General features: G+C 42.2%; 1 protein-coding gene across 3 annotated transcripts in view; it reads right to left on the bottom strand.

Annotated features, from left to right (window-relative positions):
* Nucleotides 1–8,697: 8,697 nt before the first annotated feature.
* The window catches only part of LOC130355918 (N-acyl-aromatic-L-amino acid amidohydrolase (carboxylate-forming)-like), a 35,706-nt gene continuing 24,353 nt past the window's right edge, over nucleotides 8,698–20,050 (bottom strand). For all 3 annotated transcript variants that reach the window (XM_056556778.1, XM_056556779.1, XM_056556780.1), the window contains exons 6-8: nucleotides 17,811–17,918; nucleotides 16,751–16,860; nucleotides 8,698–10,388 (exon numbers count right to left, since the gene is read on the bottom strand). In XM_056556778.1, the coding sequence (XP_056412753.1) occupies nucleotides 10,167–10,388; nucleotides 16,751–16,860; nucleotides 17,811–17,918 (440 nt within the window). In that variant the 3' untranslated portion in view covers nucleotides 8,698–10,166. The remainder of the gene's footprint in view (nucleotides 10,389–16,750; nucleotides 16,861–17,810; nucleotides 17,919–20,050) is intronic.

Raw genomic sequence — 20,050 nt, 5'->3', positions numbered from 1 at the left:
ATCGCGGGGGGCCCAAGCGGTCGGACCCCCCGCGATATGAAACTTAACCCCTATCCTTAGGATAGCGGATATGTTTTTCACTACTGGATATCTCCTTTAAGGGGTTAAAGAGCTACATCCCAGTATGGCTCTGTTCTTATTATGTGTTTTGCATAATGTGAATAAAGCCTTTCTGGGAATGTTGGTGGTTGTAGTTTAGCTTCCTGTTTGGGAACACACTGAATTATGGGAGCTCTCCCCCAGATCCGTTTATCATATGGACTATGTCGGATTCCATGGACTACTTCGATAACTTTTTTTTAATGTTAATAAAATGCTTAACAAGGGCTTGTGGGTGAGTGTTTTTTGTAATTTAATGTTTTTTTTCCATGTGTCATGTTTTTTTTTTATTGAATTTTCTGGCTTAGTAGTAGAATCTGTCTCATAAATGGAGTCCATTACTAAGCCGGAGCTTAGCTTTAGCCCCCAAAACAGCTAGCGACAACCCTCAATTGTTACCCCGGTACCCACCACTACAGGGATACTGACAAGAGCCAATACCAACAGACCAACATCAAAATTGGTGCTCCTGGGCCTATGTTATAAGATGCTGAGGTTATTTAGGCTGGGGAGGGCCATAAACAATGGTCCTCGCCCCTGGTAACATCAGGCTGTTGTTGCTGCTTGGTTTGTATCTGGTTGAGAATGAAAATAAGGGCAACCAACCAAAATAAGGGCAACCACAAATAAATAAATAAATAAAAAGACTCCGTTCCCTGTATTTCATTCTCAGCCAGACACCAACCAAGCAGCAACAGCCTGACGTTACCAGTGTTATATACTGGGGATACTACCTACTGGGGGCACCTATATGCTGGAGAAACTACATACTGGTGGCACCTACCTAAGGGGTAAAACTACATACTAGGGGGACCAGTCTACTTGGAGCGACATACCAAGCTACTGGAGAGAACTACTTAATACAGGGTCAGTCAGGAGCATGGCAAAAATATTGACAGCAAGGAAAAGTTTCTCTACAAATTTAACATGTCACCACATTTTTCCTTTTAGTAGGAACAGTATTAGAGATCCTCTAAACAGTTCTAGGGGTTATCACTTTTCATTATATCTATTGCTGTTTCGAAGAACTCTGACATCTTCCATTGTAAACTAATCTTGCAGGTGTCCCTGGCATAGAGAAGTATACATGATACATGATAGGTAGGGATACTTAGTTGTAATTGTGTTCTCTGATAAGATATATACACACAATGTGAATTGGTTTTAAGCTATTTCCCACTATTCAAAAGCACCTTGCAGTAACAAATTGAATTTTCTAAACAAGTGTAAACTCACAAGTGAAATGAAAGTGCTTTAACATGAAAAGTTGGGGTCATGCAATGAAACCTCTGCATAATATCAAAATACATGTGGGGTGTACTGACAAACACAATATATTTTTTGCATCCCTATTGGAGCAAAAACATTTCTAGCAAAAACAACAGTGACACCTAGTGACTGAAATCCAGACATACAAAACTGATAGATATACAAATTCTGTGATAAAAAAAAAATACAGAACTCAGGGATACAGAGTTAGATGTAGGTGGAGATCTGATATCTGGGACCCCCAGCAATCTATATAATAAATGGGCCCCAACAGTGATTTAGTGGTCCAGCCCTTTCTATTTTACCACAGCTTTCTTCAAGGGATAGAAATTATGTAGTCAGAATTCCACTTTTTAGATTTTTTAATGAACAGTGGGCCCTTAATTGGTAAATATAGGAGCCCCATATGTGTATGTGACAGGTTTGCTGCCAACGAAAGACTGACCAGAGATGTGATTGAGATGCCCAGAGTGAGACCAGTCTGGCCTGTTTAATCTGCTCTGGAATATTCCAAGTGTGTACCACTAAAGAACATATGTAATTGGGTCAGGAGTAGCTGCTATACCCAGCTAAAAGAGTATACCCAGCTAATGTGGTGGATGGTAACAGCAGGGGTGCCATGTGTCACAGGAGTGAGTAGGCCGTCTGAGTGAGGTGCTTGCATGGAGCTCCGGAGCAGGTAGTGCATGTTGACACCTAGAGAGACCATGATAAGACTACCGAAAGTGGGTACACAGTCCTACATGTTGCTTCATGAATATCACAAGAAACTGGTGGTACAGGATTAACCAGTCCAAGAGCCTTCCTGGGTGTGTAAGGAACAGAGAGTGAGACCTTGCTAAGTAAATGGACTGTTGAGAAATATTTACATATGCTGCCTCCTTGTGGAGAAGCATGCATATATGATTTCATGGAGTCCAAGTAAGTACTGTATTTTACACCAATTAGCAATGTATTTGATGATCTGCCTTTATTTTACTGCTCCATCCAGCACCTGCATGCAGGGGTGGATCCAGAGTCTAGTCTTGGGAGAGGCCCTATCAGAGTATCGTGCAGTGGTCAACACGTCCCCTCCCATAGTGTTGCATTGAGAGGGCATGGATGTGATGTCACAAGGGGCGTGGCTGTGAAGTCACATCCCCGCAGCCCGCACCCAGAGTTCGGAACAAAATGTTCTGAACGCTGGGGCAGTGGAGTACCCCTTTAAGTATGCAGCATTGTTCCCCCATACTTGGTAGGCAGCATAGTTCCCCCACACTAGGTAGGCAGCATAGTTCCCCCACACTAGGTAGGCAGCATAGTTCCCCCACATTAGGTAGGTAGCATAGTTCCCCCACACTAGGTAGGCAGCATAGTTCCCCCACACTAGGTAGGCAGCATAGTTCCCCCCACATTAGGTTGTCAGCATAGTTCCCCCACATTAGGTTGTCAGCATAGTTCCCCCACATTAGGTTGGCAGTATTGTTCCCCCACATTAGGTTGACAATATAGTTCCCCCCATGTTAGGTTGTTAGCATAGTTCCCCTTACATTAGGCTGGCAGTATAGTTACCCCCACATTAGGCTGGCAGTATAGTTCCCCCCACATTAGGTTGTCAGCATAACCCCCCCCCCCCCCCACATTAGGTTGTCAGCATAGTTCCCCCCACATTAGGTTGGCAGTATAGTTCCCCCACATTAGGTTGGCAGTATTGTTCCCCCACATTAGGTTGACAATATAGTTCCCCCATATTAGGTTGTTAGCATAGTTCCCCTTACATTAGGCTGGCAGTATAGTTCCCACACATTAGGTTGGCAGTATAGTTCCCCCCACATTAGGCTGACAGTATAGTTCCCCCCACATTAGGCTGACAGTATAGTTCCCCCACATTAGGTAGGCAGTGGTCCTAACATATACAGTGTATGGCTTGAGGCTGTATGCCTGTGTACTGCCCCACTTTAGTGCTCCGACCTCCGCTCCTCTGGTCAGGGGTCATGATCTACTGCTATGGCCTAGCATAATTCCACTTTCCTCCCTCCCACTCCACCCATTGAACCACAAACGAGCTGAATTCCATGCAAAAGACCAGTGTTTTCTAACCATCGTGCCTCCAGCTGTTGCAAATTCCATGTGGTCGCGCCACCCATTGAAGCAGGACAGGCTCCCTGTCGTCATATGACTAGTGAGATAGACTAGTCTCAGCCGCACTGCATCCTGGGAATACCTGAGACAGGAGTCATTTTGTATGCTGTTAACAATGAACATCCAGAGAAAAGATCACATAAGAATGCAAGACCAGCCATCAAGACAGGTACAGACAGTATATTATGAACTACACTTACTTTAAATCTCCTGTAGCATAGTCAAATAAAATAAAAAATCCTGGAATTCCACATTAACCCCTTGGGGACGGAGCCCATTATGACCCTAAGGACGGGAGCATTTTTTGCAAATCTGACCACTGTCATTTTAAGCATTAATAACTCCGGGATGCTTTTACTTATAAATTTGATTCCGAGACTATTTTTTCGTGACATATTCTACTTTATGTTAGTGGTAAATTTTCGTCGATACTTGCATCATTTCTTGGTGAAAAATTCAAAAATATGATGAAAAATTTGAAAATTTTGCATTTTTCTAACTTTGAAGCTCTCTGCTTGTAAGGAAAATAGACATTCCAAAAAAATTATATATTGATTCACATATACAATATGTCTACTTTATATTTGCATCATAAAGTAAACATGTTTTTACTTTTGGAAGACATCAGAGGGCTTCAAAGTTCAGCAGCAATTTTCCAATTTTTCGCAACATTTTCAAAATCAGAATTTTTCAGGGACCAGTTCAGGTTTGAAGTGGATTTGAAGGGTCTTCATATTAGAAATACCCCATAAATGACCCCATTATAAAAACTGCACTCCTCAAAGTATTCAAAATGACATTCAGTAAGTGTGTTAACCCTTTAGGTGTTTCACAGGAATAGCAGCAAAGTGAAGGAGAAAATTCAAAATCTTCATTTTTTTACACTCGCATGTTCTTGTAGACCATGTTTTTGAATTTTTACAAGGGGTAAAATGAAAAAAATCAAGGGGTACGGTGAGCCTTAACACCCCAAAGGTGTTTGCCAACTTTTGGTTAAAGTTGGATGTGTAAATGAAAAAAAAAAAATTCACAAAAATGCTGGTTTTTCCCCAAATTTTACTTTTTTAAGGGGTAATAGGAGAAAATTCCCCCCAAAATTTGTAACCCCATTTCTTCTAAGTATGGAAATACCCCATGTTTGGACGTCAAGTGCACTGCGAGCGAACTACAATGCTCAGAAGAGAAGGAGCGCCATTGAGCTCCTTGGAGAGATAATTTGTTTGAAATGGAAGTCGGGGGCCATGTGCATTTACAAAGCCCCCCGTGGTGCCAGAACAGTGGAAACTACACCCCTCACGGAATATAATAAGGGGTACAGTGAGCATTTACACCCTACTGGCTTTTGACAGATCTTTGGAACAGTGGGCTGTGCAAACAAAAAATTACATTTTTCATTTTCACTGACCACTGTTCCAAAAATCTGTCAGACACCTGTGGGGCGTAAATGCTCACTGTACCCCTTGTTACATTCCGTGAAGGGTGTAGTTTCCAAAATGGGGTCACATGTGGGTATTTTTTTTTTTTTTTGCGTTTATGTCAGAACCGCTGTAAAATCAGCCACCCCTGTGCAAATCACCAATTTAGGCCTCAAATGTACGTAGTGCGCTCTCACTCCTGAGCCTTGTTGTGCGCCCGCAGAGCATGTTACGCCCACATATGGGGTATTTCCGTACTCAGGAGAAATTGCGTTACAAATTTTGGGGCTCTTTTTTTCCTTTTACCTCTTGTGAAAATAAAAAGTAAAGGGCAACACCAGCATGTTAGTATAAAATTTTTTTTTACACTAACAGGCTGGTGTAGACCCCAACTTTTCCTTTTCGTAAGGGGTAAAAGCAGAAAAAGCACCACCAAAATTTGTAGTGCAATTTCTCCCGAGTACGGAAATACCCCATATGTGGCCCTAAACTGTTTCCTTGAAATACGACAGGGCTCCGAAGTGAGAGAGCACCATGCGCATTTGAGGACTAAATTAGGGATTGCATAAGGGTGGACATAGGGGTATTCTACGCCAGTGATTCCCAAACAGGGTGCCTCCAGCTGTTGCTAAACTCCCAGCATGCCTGGACAGTCAGTGGCTGTCCAGAAATGCGTGGAGTTGTTGTTTTGCAACAGCTGGAGGCTCCGTTTTGGAAACACTGCCGTACAATACGTTTTTCATTTTTATTGGGGGGACAGTGTAAGGGGGTATTTATGTAGTGTTTTACTCTTTATTAGGTGTAAGTGTAGTGTAGTGTAGTGTTTTTAGGGTACATTCACACTGGCGGGTTGCGGTGAGTTTCCCGCTAGGAATTTGCGCTGCGGCGAAAAATTTGCATCAGCTCATACTTGAAGCAGGAAACTTACTGTAAACCTGCCTGTGTGAATGTACCCTGTATGTTCACATGGGGGGCAAACCTCCAGCTGTTTCAAAACTACAACTCCCAGTACTGACAGACTGTGCATGCTGGGAGTTGTAGTTTTGCAACAGCTGGAGGCACACTGGTAGGTTCTGTTACCTAACTCAGTATTTTCCAACCAGTGTGCCTCCAGCTGTTGCAAAACTACAACTTCCAGCATGCTCAGTCTGTCAGTACATGCTGGGAGTTGTAGTTTTGCAACAGCTGGAGGCACACTGGTTGGAAAACCTTCAGTTAGGTTCTGTTACCTAACTCAGTATTTTCCAACCAGTGTGCCTCCAGCTGTTGCAAAACTACAACTCCCAGCATGCTGAGTCTGTCAGTACATGCTGGGAGTTGTAGTTTTGCAACAGCTGGAGGCACTCCCTCCGTCTGGAGAAGAAAAAGTTTAGTCTCAAGGGGCGACACGCCTTCTTTACCATGAGAACTGTGAATTTATGGAACAGTCTACCTCAGGAACTGGTCACAGTAGGAAAAATTAACAGCTTTAAAACAGGATTAGATACATTCCTGGAACAAAATAACATTAATGCTTATGAAGAAATATAAAATCCCATTCCTTCCCCAATATCGCGCCACACCCCTACCCCTTAATTCCCTGGTTGAACTTGATGGACGTATGTCTTTTTTCGACCGTACTAACTATGTACTACTAACTATGTAACACTGGTTGGAAAACCTTCAGTTAGGTTCTGTTACCTAACTCAGTATTTTCCAACCAGTGTGCCTCCAGCTGTTGCAAAACTACAATTCCCAACATGTACTGATCACAGAAGGGCATGCTGGGAGATGTAGTTATGCAACAGCTGGAGGTACGCAACTACAACTCCCAGCATGCCGAGACAGCTGTTTGCTGTTTGGGCATGCTGGGATTTGCAGTTTTGCAACATCTGGAGTGCTACAATTTAGAGACCACTGAACAGTGATCTCCAAACTGTGGCCCTCCAGATGTTGCAAAACTACAACTCCCAGCATGCCCAGACAGCAAACAGCTGTGTGGGCATGCTAGGAGTTGTAGTTTTGCAAGATCTAGAGGGCAGTATAGAGATCACTGTGCAGTGGTCTCTAAACTGTAGACCCCCAGCTGTTGCAAAACTACAAATCCCAGCATGCACGCACAGCAAACAGCTGTCTGGGCATGCTGGGAGTTGTAGTTTTGCAACATCTGGAGGGCTACAGTCTAGAGACCACTATAGTGGTCTCAGACTGTAGCCCTCTAGATGTTCCTAGGCAACTTAACGGCTTCCGTCACATCCAGGGAGCCGTCCTCTTCTGCCGCATGCCGCCCGCAGATCTCCGTCGCCGCCTGCCGATCACTGTCGCTCTGCAGCCTCCGGACGGGTAAGTGGACTTCGGCGCCCGGTCCTCTTCGTTTTCCCCGTTCTGGCCCGCCTATTGTGGGTGGGCAGGACGGGGAAAACGAAAGCAAAGCCCCCCCACCCCCGATCTGCTATTGGTGGTCGCGTCCAGACCACCAATAGCAGGGATAGGAGGGGTGGCACCCCTGCCACCTCACTCCTATCGCTTAAGGGGGATCGTGGGTGTCTTAGACAACCGCGATCCCCCTTATATTCCGGGTCACCGGGTCACTATAGACCCGTAATGACCCGGAATCGGTGCAAATCGCAAGTGTGAATTCACTTGCGATTTGCTCCGATCGCCGACATGGGGGGTCTAATGACCCCCCTGGGCATTTGTACGGGGTGCCTGCTGATAGATATCAGCAGTCACTCCGGTCCGGTCCCAGCCCGGCGCGCGGCGGGGACCGAAATTCCCACGGGCGTTTGGATACGCCCTTCGTCCTTAAGTACCAGGTCCCCAACAGGTTAATGACCCATCTCCAGTAATCTAGTAACCATAATTTTTAAAACTATTGCACTATAGAATAGCATCCAGGCCCCTTTATAACTCTTTAATTGAATTCAGCATAACTAGAGATGGGCGAATCGAAGCTGATGAAGTCGAATTCGTTCCTAATTTCATGAAAAATTTGATTCTGAATGAATCCGAATTTCCTCACGCTTCGTGGTAACGAATAGCTTCATTCACTACACTTTGTGCGGGCAGGGGGGCTAAAATGGCAGCTACACGTATGAGGACTTGGGGCAATGAAGTCTGGGAAGGCGGGAAAGCGGGTAGGCAGGATCACCCTGAATCACATGGCGGCATGCAGCCTATCAGCAGCCAGCCAGCCCTGTGATGTCACAGCCCTATATATTTGGCAGCCATTGCCGAAGATGGGCATTTTCTGAGAAAGCAGAGACTATGTGTACGCACTAAATACCGTTACTGACAATACAGATCAGCACAGGGGAAATCCATTGACCTCAAGCCAGGGAGAGTCTGCAGGCAGGGAGAGTCTAGAAGTCGTTTCATAGTCTGCCAATTGAGATCATCACAGGAAGCATATGGTCTCCTGACCCTGATGCCACATCCAGACTCTGTTATTGTGATTCTAAAGGCAATGCCTGTAATCTGCATGTCATACTGAATAACAGTATTATTTCACTACCCCAGCACACTTCCAATGTGTGTTAGGGCAAAGCAAAGTGTTCTACACCCCTATTGAGGCTCCCTGTAGCCCGGAAATAGCCTTTTTTAATAGCGATTCACTGCAAATATATTTGGATCGAACCGAATTGTTTTGTTATAGATACAGTCCTGAGTATAAATAGCAGACACTTCTCAACATTGCAAAATTGCAACACCAAGCAGGAAAAATTGTGCAATTATGGAAATTACAAGATCAATAAACATATTAATCATATGCAAATGATAAAAGAATGGAAACAAAATATTCAAAATATCTCAATTTATTTAGTATGGAGTATGAGCACCACACATAGAAATACATGCATTTGCATGCCTTAGCATGCTATGAAAGGAGGTTATCAATGGTTGCCTGAGGAATGTTCTGCCACGGTGAGTGCACTTGGGCATGCAAATCATCAAGATCCTCTGCTGTCAACTCCTTATGCAATTGCTGACCAATGACATCCCAGATGTGCTCGATGAGAGACAAGTCCATAAACACTGCAGGCCATAGTTGCACATTTAGGCCACGCCTAATGCTTACAGTAACTTGAGACACATGTGGTCTGGCATTGTTGAGTTGAAAGACAGCTCCTGAGACACTTTGGAGATGTGGTAACGGGGTGTGATGAGGGCAGATGCTGTTACCGTAGAGGCAGATGGCATTAACCCCTTGTATTCGTGATGCCAGGGCGTGGTTTATTCTCAATAACATCTGAAGGTATACCGCTAGATCCTGGGCTAGGCATGGGGGCAATAATGACTCTGACGCCAAGTTACGGATAGCGGTAGGTTTGGTAAAGTCTATACAGATGGTAAAGTCTATACACTTCAGCCAGGGCCCACGGAGGTGACCAGGGACTCAGAGACCTTAAGGGCTTGCTGTGACTTGTAGTAGGACTGGACAATTTATTGCAGGCCACCCTGACTTGACAGTTGCTGAGAGGGACTGACTTGACTTGAATGATGACTGACAAAGCTATGACTGTAGCTTACTTACAATTGACTGTGGCTGCAGACTTGACTTGAGGCCTAGAAAAATCATCAACTCATAAAAACATCACGTGTCAATGACAAGTAGGTAGACACATGATCACACATGATCTAAATTTTTATAATTAATTACTGTGTCACTATTGATTTATTCAGATGATCCAAAAGCATTGCACTTTAACCTGCTATTTTGTCGCTCTTGCAGGAAGTGTTATTATGTACATATGGTTGCTAGGTTTCATTGCTTGCTTTTTTAAGGCACTGTTCACAGTTGACTTTGCGTTGCATCAGATGGGCAGATACTCCGGTTGTGCTGTGTATTGCTTGAGGTCTCCTTTCGCTTTGTATGCACCAGATGTCCATGTCCACATGGACATCTGGTACATTCCTCCCTAAATGTGTTTTAAATGCAATGTGTTGCCATTTGTACATCATAAGGTGTTGTTTTTTATGTACAGGCATCATACATTGTAAATACGTTTAGCTAAAAATTAAAGTTTAGGTCACTAGCACCATGAAACAGAGAGAACACAGCCCTCACTGACATAAAAGAGTAAATCTACACATTTATAACTAAATTAAGCATAGAGAAAATTTCAGTGTCAAATACCTGTGAAACAATAGTTTGGCATAGCATAACACAGAATAAATATCATATATGGCAAAAAAATATTTAATCATTATCTTTGGCTTGAATTGAAAATCTGGATATTCTATACATATTGCAATGCTGGCACTTCAGAAACACAATGGCACCTAATTTGGACACCCTTGATAGTCTGCTAAGGTTCCCAGTTTTAAAGCAGGGACTTTCCATCTGACTTTTTCTGTCAGGGTGAACGCTACTTTTTTTTCATAATACGCCGCTTCATTAATGAATGTTGGATAAACCACTTTGTCTCCTTCGTAGAGCAAATCTTCTCCATCAAGAGTTGTGAAAATAGGATCTTCATTCTTTAAAGGAACATAATCCTTGTCCTAATGTAGAAGCGCAGTGTGAATAATTCACTTATTAGATATTACAATACAATAACATATACTACGATTATAGAAAATAATCCCACCCTACAATCCCTACATTTTTACCACAGCTACCAGTGTTTTTTACCCACAAGAAGGGGATCACATGTTCCAAGTACTACAGAGATGGAAAAAGTACCGTAGATTTCATAAACCAAGATCGCTTAGTAAGAACTTCAGAGAATTAAAAGGGTTATCCCAAGACTAAAAGTTATTACCTGTCCACAGGATAGGAGATGACTTGCCAATCGGTGGGGGGCCCTTATTATTTATGAGTATAGAAGTCTCTTGTCCCAGGTGTAAACGGTAAAGCAACATGCACACTCGTCCTCTGTTACAGTCAAGCTCTATGGGACTTTCAAAGATAGTTGAGCACTGTACTCATTAATCTTCAGAAGTCCTACAGAGAGTGGATAAAGTGGAGGCCAAGTATCTGTACTGATGATCCATTTTTTGGAAACAAAGGACCTTTGTTCTTTGATCACCCACTAAGAAGCTAGTTATCTCCTACTCCGTGAATAGGTGATAACTTTTAATCTTAGGTAACACCTTTCAAAAACTTGTCACAGAGGCATATACCGATCATTAGAACGAGCGGGGTGAAGTAAGTTGGAGAGAAGATTGGTGTGAGCTGGGGAATGAAACATGAAAAATTATTGTGGAGGTCTCAGCAGTGAGACCTGAAATGATAAAAACTTTTGACATGCCTCCATGACATGTTCCATGTGCCATGTTTTCATTATACTACAATATCTGAGATAGCTGAGGCTTGAAGAGGCTATAAGGCTGGAAAGGATGATTACAGAAATAATTTTTAAAAGAAAACGGTCACCCGTTCACCTACACTAAACCCAATACACCGGGTGAACAGGAGATTGATGCGGGGTCTTTGACTAATATACATACCTGCAGTCCGGCGCCCGGTCCCTCTAAAGATCCTCTTTTTTCTGCACTGAATTGCGCACTGGAGGCTGGCCCGTGGGCTGGATTTGAATTCTCATGTTCGCTGGTCACACGAGTGCTTGTGCCTTCTGAGTGCTCATGTATATTTGACTCAGCGCAGAAAGAAGAGGATCTTCAGAGGGACCGGGTATGTATATGAGTCAGAGCCCCCGCATTGGTCTCCTGTTCACCCACACTATAACCCAATGTATTGGGTTTAGTGTGGGGAGAGCCCTTCTGCATAAGATGTTATGAGCTAAACTCTTGGAATTCAGCCTGCATCAAAATTCCACAATCCCCTTATTTCATGTAAGGATTGTAGGATCTGTTCTTTAGCTTTGTTCTGGAGGTCCTGGGTAAGACGGCTAATTCATTCCTGGCAACCGGAACCGCTGATATAGAGGCTTTACAGGCTGCAGCTGAGTAGGAATAGGCGGTTTTAGGAGGCATTGGACCTGTGATCCATCTAATATTTCAGGAAGGAAATATGTTCTAAAGAGATTGCTACTACCAGAAGTCTTAAACAGAGACCCCCACATAGCATTTTTTTTATCTGGTTTAGGCCAATGTGACTGCATAAATTAATGCAGAATGGGTTCAGCTTGAAAACAACTGTGAGGATTCTGAGGAAAATAATGAAGAACTTTCCTCGGAGGATGCCCCTGAGAGTCCACCTCGGTCTCAGCCATGCAGTTAAATGCTTTGATTAACCAAGTTGTATTATCTTTGTCAAACAGGTAGAAATCTGACAGATTATCATTAGAATCAATCTTGACTTCAGATTCACACACTGAAGTTTTTACATTTTTTATGATGCTGAAAAGTTATGTGAATGTACATCCCCCACAGAATAGAAAGGGCCTCTAGAAGCATGAGTCTAAAAGTGCATACTTGCTGTGGATTCGCTGTGGATTCTGCTATGGGCACCTGTCACCTAAAATCCTCTGCACCTACATGTCTCTCTCCCAGATGTTAATGGCCGCTGCCCTATGTGTGCAGTAAGGTTTGGAGGCTGGTCCCAGTGCGTTGACGTTTGTCACTAGAGCAAACTCTTTGCCTCTAGTGACTGTGACGCACTAGGCAGCCAATGGGGTCAAGGCCTACTTCCTTAGTTGACAGATCCTCATAGCAGAATCTGCAGTGGATTTCCTGCAGTATGAAATACATTGTGGATGCGGAATGTGTGACCCTACCCTTAAGGTGCAAGGGACTCATAGGAAGTGTAAAAAAACGTATTATGCTCACCTGGAGCGCAATACTAATGCGCATGTAACCCAAACTCCATGGGTAAGTAGTTGTAATGAAGTCCGGAGGAGTTGCTTGGCCGTAGGGATAGGCAGACAGATGGCGATCCCTCCGAGAATATAAGCAGCAAATAGTATAAAAGATTCCCTCTGTAGGTGCTAAAACCTCAATAAGGATTTCACAGATTCAGGAAAATAGTAGAAAACATATAGTTTATTCAACAATGATGCATTTCAGGTTGGAGCAACCTTCTTCAGATTAATAAAACAATGAACAGACATACAGTGTATTTATAGGCAAATAAAACCACCAAAAGGCATTTAAAATGGAGGAGGGGTTGAGGTAAAAGGTCACAGAAGTGACATAGATAATCCAGGACAGGGGGAAACATAATTACATAAACACAAGACAAGTATAAACGTAAATACATTAAACTGTATATATGCTATGAGTTCATATTGGAATATCAAATAGAGGACTTGCGACATGAGGTTTATCTGGTAAAATGGTGTGTAAAAGGTTATCTTGCAATAAAATAGGCCAGTACTTCTCCAAAACTTTTTTGATTTTGCAGTGGTCTTTGGAGTATGTGGTGATAAAATTGCACTGCCAGTCTGTATCATAATTTTGTTGGTTCTTAGGTAAAAGACACTCGTCTTGTGTGAATGTACTGGCTCATTTGGTGAATGCATCGATAAGGGTTTTGGGGTATTTTTTCGCCTAGAACCTTTTTGCAATTACCTTTGGTGGTTAAAATCCTCAGTGGTGGTACAGTTGCGCCGTATCCTTTTAAATTGCCGTAGGGGATGTTTAAAAGCCATTTGCTATAATGATTACTGTTAAAATGTAAGTAGCTATTATTGTCTACTTGTTTAAAAAAAGTTTTAGTGATTATCTGTCTATCCGCAGTGTGGGTTATGTCTACTTCTAAAAATTCTGCATTGTTTTGAAAGACGGTTTGAGTGAAATTCAGACCCCAATTCTTATGGTTAAGTGCTGCTAAAAAGGTCTCAAACTCAGCAGGTGAGCCTTTCCATATGATAAAAATATCGTCTATGTAACGTTTATAAAAAAGGCAATAATGGATGTTTATAAATTATATTTTATTCAAAAAGTCCCACAAAAAGGTTTGCAAAGCTGGGGGCAAAACGGTTCCCCATTGCGGTGCCCCTATGTTGCTCAAAGATAACTTGATTGAACTCAAAATAATTATGTTTGAGAATAAACGTAATAGCATCAAGAACAAAGGTTTTTTGGGGGCTGGAGGCATGCTAGGGTCGAGAGATAGAAAATTATTGATTTGTAGAAGGTGTTGTCTGAGAGTAGCTTTCTGTTTCAGTGATGTAATCTGTTCTGTTCATGATAACAATGCCTCCACCTTTGTCTGCTGGATGTATTATGATTGAATTATTTTTGGATAGAGATTTCAATGCCTGTCTCTCATTGGACGTGAGGTTATTGCAATGGGGGTGACTGGGGGACTTGGTCATTTGTTTGAGGTCTGTTAATACTAATATGGAAAATGTATCAAGATTACCTTTGTATTGAATAGAGTTAAAATTGGATTTGGGTCACAAGTTAGTGGGGATAGGCAAGGGAAAGTCAGGTGGATGAATAATAGTGGCACTGTTAGATGTAGCAGTATGTGGTTTATGTTCTTTTTCCTTGATGGCTCACTATCCGAATGCTGTCATACACTGCGCATCACAGAAGCGCTTCTCCTGATCTCGATCCTTATATTATTCCTACGGAGGTATGTTACTTACAGTTCTTTTTTCTTCACAGTTTATGTCTATTGCACGGCTGCCTCTTTCACGGCTCTTTGTTCAAGCTCCGCTCGGCAAGTAAACATAGACTGACCACGCATCTTCTGGTGCATCATCTGTGCGCTGCAAGCCTCAGTGCCATCACACACTCGGATTTATGGATCGCAAGTCCTCTATTTGATATTCTGTTACAGACCAATATGAACTCATAGCATACAGTCATGTTGGCGCCCCTGAAATTTTTCAAGAAAATGAAGTATTTCTCAAAGAAAAGGATTGCAGTAACACATGATTTTCTATCCACATGTTTATTCCCTTTGTGTGTATTGGAACTAAACCAAGGAAAAAAATCTAATTGGACATAATGTCACACCAAACTCCAAAAATGGGCTGGACAAAATTATTGGTACCGTTAACTTAATATTTGGTTGCACACACTTTAGAAAAAATAACTGAAATCAGTCGCTTCCTATAACCATCAATAAGTTTCTTACACCTCTCAGCCAGAAGGTTGGACCACTCTTCCTATGCAAACTGCTCCAGGTCTCTCTTATTGGAAGTGCGTCTTTTCCCAACAGGGATTTTTAGATTTCGCCACAGGTGTTCAAAGGGATTTAGATCTGGACTCATTGCTGTCCACTTCAGAACTCTCCAGCGCTTTGTTGACATCCATTTCTGGGTGCTTTTTGATCTATGTTTGGGGTCATTGTCCTGCTGGAAAACCCAAGATCTCAGACGCAAACCCAGCTTTCTGACACTGGGCTGTACAGTGCAACCCAAAATCTGTTGGTAATCCCCAGATTTCATGATGTCTTGCACACATTCAAAGCAGTAAAACAACCCAAAACATCATTGAACCTCCACCATATTTCACTGTAAGTACTGTGTTCTTTTCTTTGTAGGCCTCATTCTGTTTTCGGTAAACAGTAGAATTATGTGCTTAACCAAAAAGCTCCATCTTGGTCTCATCTGTCCACAAGACGTTTTCCCAGAAGGATTTTGGCTTACTTAAGTTCATTTTGGCAAAATGTAGCCTTTCTTTTTTATGTCTCTGTGTCAGCGGTGGGGTCCTCCTGGGTCTCCTGCCATAGCGTTTCATTTCATTTAAATGTCAATGGATAGTTTGCGCCGACACTGATGCTCCCTGAGCCTGCAGGACAGCTTGAACATCTTTGGAACTTGTTTGGGGCTGCTTATCCACCATCCGCTTTGGACCTTTTATCAATTTTTCTCTTCCGTCCATGCCCAGGGGGATTAGCTACAGTGCCATGGGTTGCAAACTTCTTGATAATGTTGCGCACTGTGGACAAATGCAAATCTAAATCTCTGGAGATGGACTTGTAAGCTTGAGATTGTTGATATTGAGAATTTTGGTTCTCAAGTCTTCAGACAGTTCTCTTCTCCTCTTCCTGTTGTCCATGCTTAGTGTGGCACACACAGACACACAATGCAAATATTAAGTGAACTTCTCTCCTTTTTATCTGATTTAGGTGTGATTTTTAAATTGCCCACACCTGTTAGTTGCCCCAGGGGAGTTTAAAGGAGCATCACATGCTTGAAACAATCTTATTTTTCCACATTTTTGAAAGGGTGCCAATAATATTGTCCAGACCATTTTTGGTGTGACATTATGTCCAATTTGCTTTTTTTCCTCCCTTTTTTGCTTTAGTTCCAATACACACAAAGGGAATAAACATGTGTATAGCAAAACATGTGTTACTGCAATCCTTTTCTGTGAGAAATACTTCATTTTCTTAAAAAATTTTAGGTGCCAACATTTACGGCCGTAATTGACTTTATATACAGTTTAATGTATTGGCGTTTATACTTTTCTTGTGTTTATGTAATTATGTTTCCACCTGTCCTGTATTGTGTACTTCTGTGACCTTTTACCTCAACCCCTCCTCCATTTTAGCTGCCTTTTGGCAGTTTTATTTGCCTATGAATACACTGTATGGCTGTTCATTGTTATACCAATCTGAAGAAGGGTGCTCCAACCCGAAACGCGTCATTGGTGAATAAACTATATGTTTTTTACTATCTTTCTGAATCTGTGAAATCCTTATTGAGGTTTTAGCGCAAACAGAGGGAACCTTTTTTTACTATTTGCTTCCTACCCTTAAGGTGTCATGCACAAATGCAACCTTTTTGCATGGACTTATGCCGAGAAAATTTTGCCTTTCATTTACAGCCAAGGAGCGAGACAAGGGTTGCCACAAACTTTACCTGGCTACTGTTCGCAATCACAGCTGGTCTCAGGAGTGAGAGCGAATGCAATCTCAACTTTTGACATGTATAGTCAACATGACATAAGTTGTTTTAAATGTCAGTAATGCTTTAAATTTTTACACAAATAAAGAACCATACCTGCAGCCCACTGTGTATGAAAGCAGAAATTTCCCCAGCAGAATCTCGTGGATAATCCACTCTGGACAAAACTCTATATTGATCAGTATCAAAACTTGGAAACTCCTTCCCTTTAGAAATCAAAATGACAAAAACAAATATATTATAATTATAAACAAACAATGTATCAATGAATTAAAGTGGTTGTCCCACCAATTGTAATATATGTAATTATATAGTGCTTGCTGAGAGAATAGTATTAGCCAATAATTTCAATTTTTCTATTGCCTTGTCTAAAAGGTATTCCCCTACCTGTATATCTACACGTGCCTGCCTTGTTATGAATGTTGTTGACCTTCGTTTTGTCCCACAGCGCTCCTGAGAAGTGTGGGTCATGTATGCTCAGTTAGTTTGTCTGGTCTATGTCCTGTTCTGTCAGTTTGTCTGGCACAAGCACTGGGCACTGAAGAGCAGCCTTCTTTCCTGCTCTCTCGCACTTTCACTTTACTCTACTGCTCTGTCAGATTTTCTCTCCCTCGTCCAACAATTCGGCAGGAGGGGGGGGGGGTGGAGGATGAAATTCTGTTTACATGACTTGCATCACATCTATTTTGTATTTTAGACACTTTTTCACTTATCACGAAAGAGGAGTGGATTTGTTGAAAAGGAGGTGTGGCCTAAATGCAACATTAAATGCCAAAAATGCACAAAGCATTTAGCATATGGTTCTGTACTAACATAAGTCAATCAATAGATGGTGCAAACTGAGACTAGAGAGTCTACAGATAGATGAACCAGTAGTTAGTAAATACCCCCCACTATTTTTGAAAATCATTTAAAAAACTGCTTTAAAAAAATTCTGGTGTCCCTTAGGGTTTATTTACATATACAGTATCCAGCGCATATTTGGTGTGCAGGATTTCACGCTGCAGATTTCAATGTAAACTAAATTACTGAACACAGCTTCAAATCCTGCACATCAAATATGCGCAGGATCCTGTACGTGTCACTAGACCCTTAAGGTGTATTTTTAGGGCCACGCAATAGTGTGTTGGCCTAAATTTATTACACAATTTATCACCTTGATTAAAAAGGTCAAGAAAGTCCAGGCCATAGTTCACAAGCTCTCTCATCCTAGTCAATACATCAGCTCTGGTCAATCCATGAGGCTGAGGTCCAAGTTCTAAACCTAAAAAAAAAATTCAAAATGAAATATGAAAAACTTACTTGGATGTCCCAAAATGGGTAAACATTGGGTAGCAGATATGTACTGTCACTTTAAGATGTACTATCACTTTAATATATATTACATAACTATTTGGTCCCAGTCAAATTTTGCTGTTTGGCATTCCAAAGGTAACATCACAGTGCCACATGCATTTGTATACAGTGCTGCACAAACTGATTACAACACAGTGCCATCTAGTGGCAAAATAATAAAGCAGTGCTTTCCATAGAAAGCAATAAGAAAGTAAGGGCCCTAGTACTGGAAAATCCCAGGCACATTAGTACATGTCAGCGCCTATAAAAACCCTGTTCACTTTCCCTTAATTGAGAAGATTTGTGACAGAAAAAGAGAATAAGACAGAAGCTGCATTTCAAAATCAGCCAAGGCTCGCTCCCGTACAGGGACCCGGCACTGCCACGGGTGTGCGGCCAATACTTGTGTCGTTGACCTCACTAAGAGGTCGACAGAAATGCCCCCTCCATTGAGCTCTATGGGAGAGGCAGGAATGCACAAACAGGGCATCCATCAGAAATTTTGGGGCTCCTTACACAGCTTGTAGTCTACTCCCCTCCTTACTGTGGCACTTGCTAGATTTTATCTTAGTATCAGGCTTAGAAACATATAATAATATCACTACTCCATATTAATTCTGCAGTGACTAAATAATACCACCATACTGTAAGGAAAAACCACTATACGCAGACCAGTATCACTAATAATACCACAATACAAGGGACATACAATTCCGCCATACCATGATCACTACCATGACCACTGACTAATACTCCTATATTGTTATTGAATAAAAACCACTATACAAAAGATCAATAACCCCTATGTAGAAGTAGATTTGAGCTGTACACAGGTGCTGCAGACCATATAAGTCATTATAGTTACATACTCACAGGGGCGTCTTCTCTGATCAGAGTCGTTCACTTTTCTCTTTCTTCTCCATCTGTCCTGGGTCATCATGAAGATTTCTCCTGATCACAACTCGTCTTCACTGAATCTGTCAGACAAACATGTTAGGCTTCTCGCTACAGCAAAGTCCTCAACTCTATACAAACCCCCTATATGTATTACACTGCTACATATAGTGTTAGATCCCTCTGTGCAGCTGTATAGTATTAGGCCCAAACATTATCCCTATAGATTAGCAGGCCCAAACATTGCCTCAATAGGTTATTATGCCAGAAACATTACCCCCATAATATATCATGCCCCTCACATTGCCCCATAGTATATTATGCCTCTTACATTGCCCCCATAGTATTTAATGCCCCTCACATTGCCCTTCATTGTATGCCATGCCCCTCATTTTGCCCCCATTGTATATTATCCCCCTCATAATTGCCCCCATTGTATATTATCCCCTCTCATTTCTTCCCCATTGTATATAATGCTGCTCATATTGGTCCTCTTTCTATATTACCCCTGATATTACTCCCCTTTCTATATTATCCCCTTCATATTGCTCCCCAGGGGCATAAACCACAGGGCCCCAATGCAAAATATTTCCCTGGGTAGCTTGGTAGGTAGCTGGCCAGGTAGGTAGGTAGAAAGACTGCCAGGTAGGTATGCAGTTAGGTTGTCAGGTAGTTAGGTAGAGATATAGCCAGATAGCTAGGTTGCCAGGTAGATAGCAAGGTAGGAAAACAGTAAGACAGTTAGGTAGATACGTAGGTGGGAATACACTCAGGTAGGAAGACAGTAAGGTTGGTAGACAGGAAGACAGGTAGATACATAGGTGGGAATACAGTCAGGTAGGTAGGCAGCAGGTGGTGGAATAAAACTCTCAGAAAGTAGCATGGGTAATACAGTGTTTCCCAAACAGTGTGACTCCAGCTGTTGCAAAACTACAACTAGCAGCATGTCCAAAGGCTGTCTGAGCATGCTGAGAGTAGTAGTTTTGCAACAGCTGGAGGCACACTGGTTTGTAAACACTGGTGTACCATGATGTGTGTGGTTCCTATACATACACACACCCTGCCCACACGTACAAAAAAAATAACAAAAAAAGATACACACCATGTCCTATGCAGCGATCTTCAACAGCCGGGCCGTGTCCTATCTTCTCCATAGGGCAGGCGCCA

The sequence above is a fragment of the Hyla sarda genome, chromosome 2, assembly GCF_029499605.1.
Source record: "Hyla sarda isolate aHylSar1 chromosome 2, aHylSar1.hap1, whole genome shotgun sequence".
NCBI classification, from domain to species: domain Eukaryota; kingdom Metazoa; phylum Chordata; class Amphibia; order Anura; family Hylidae; genus Hyla; species Hyla sarda.
This window is presented reverse-complemented; position numbering and strand designations above follow the sequence as displayed.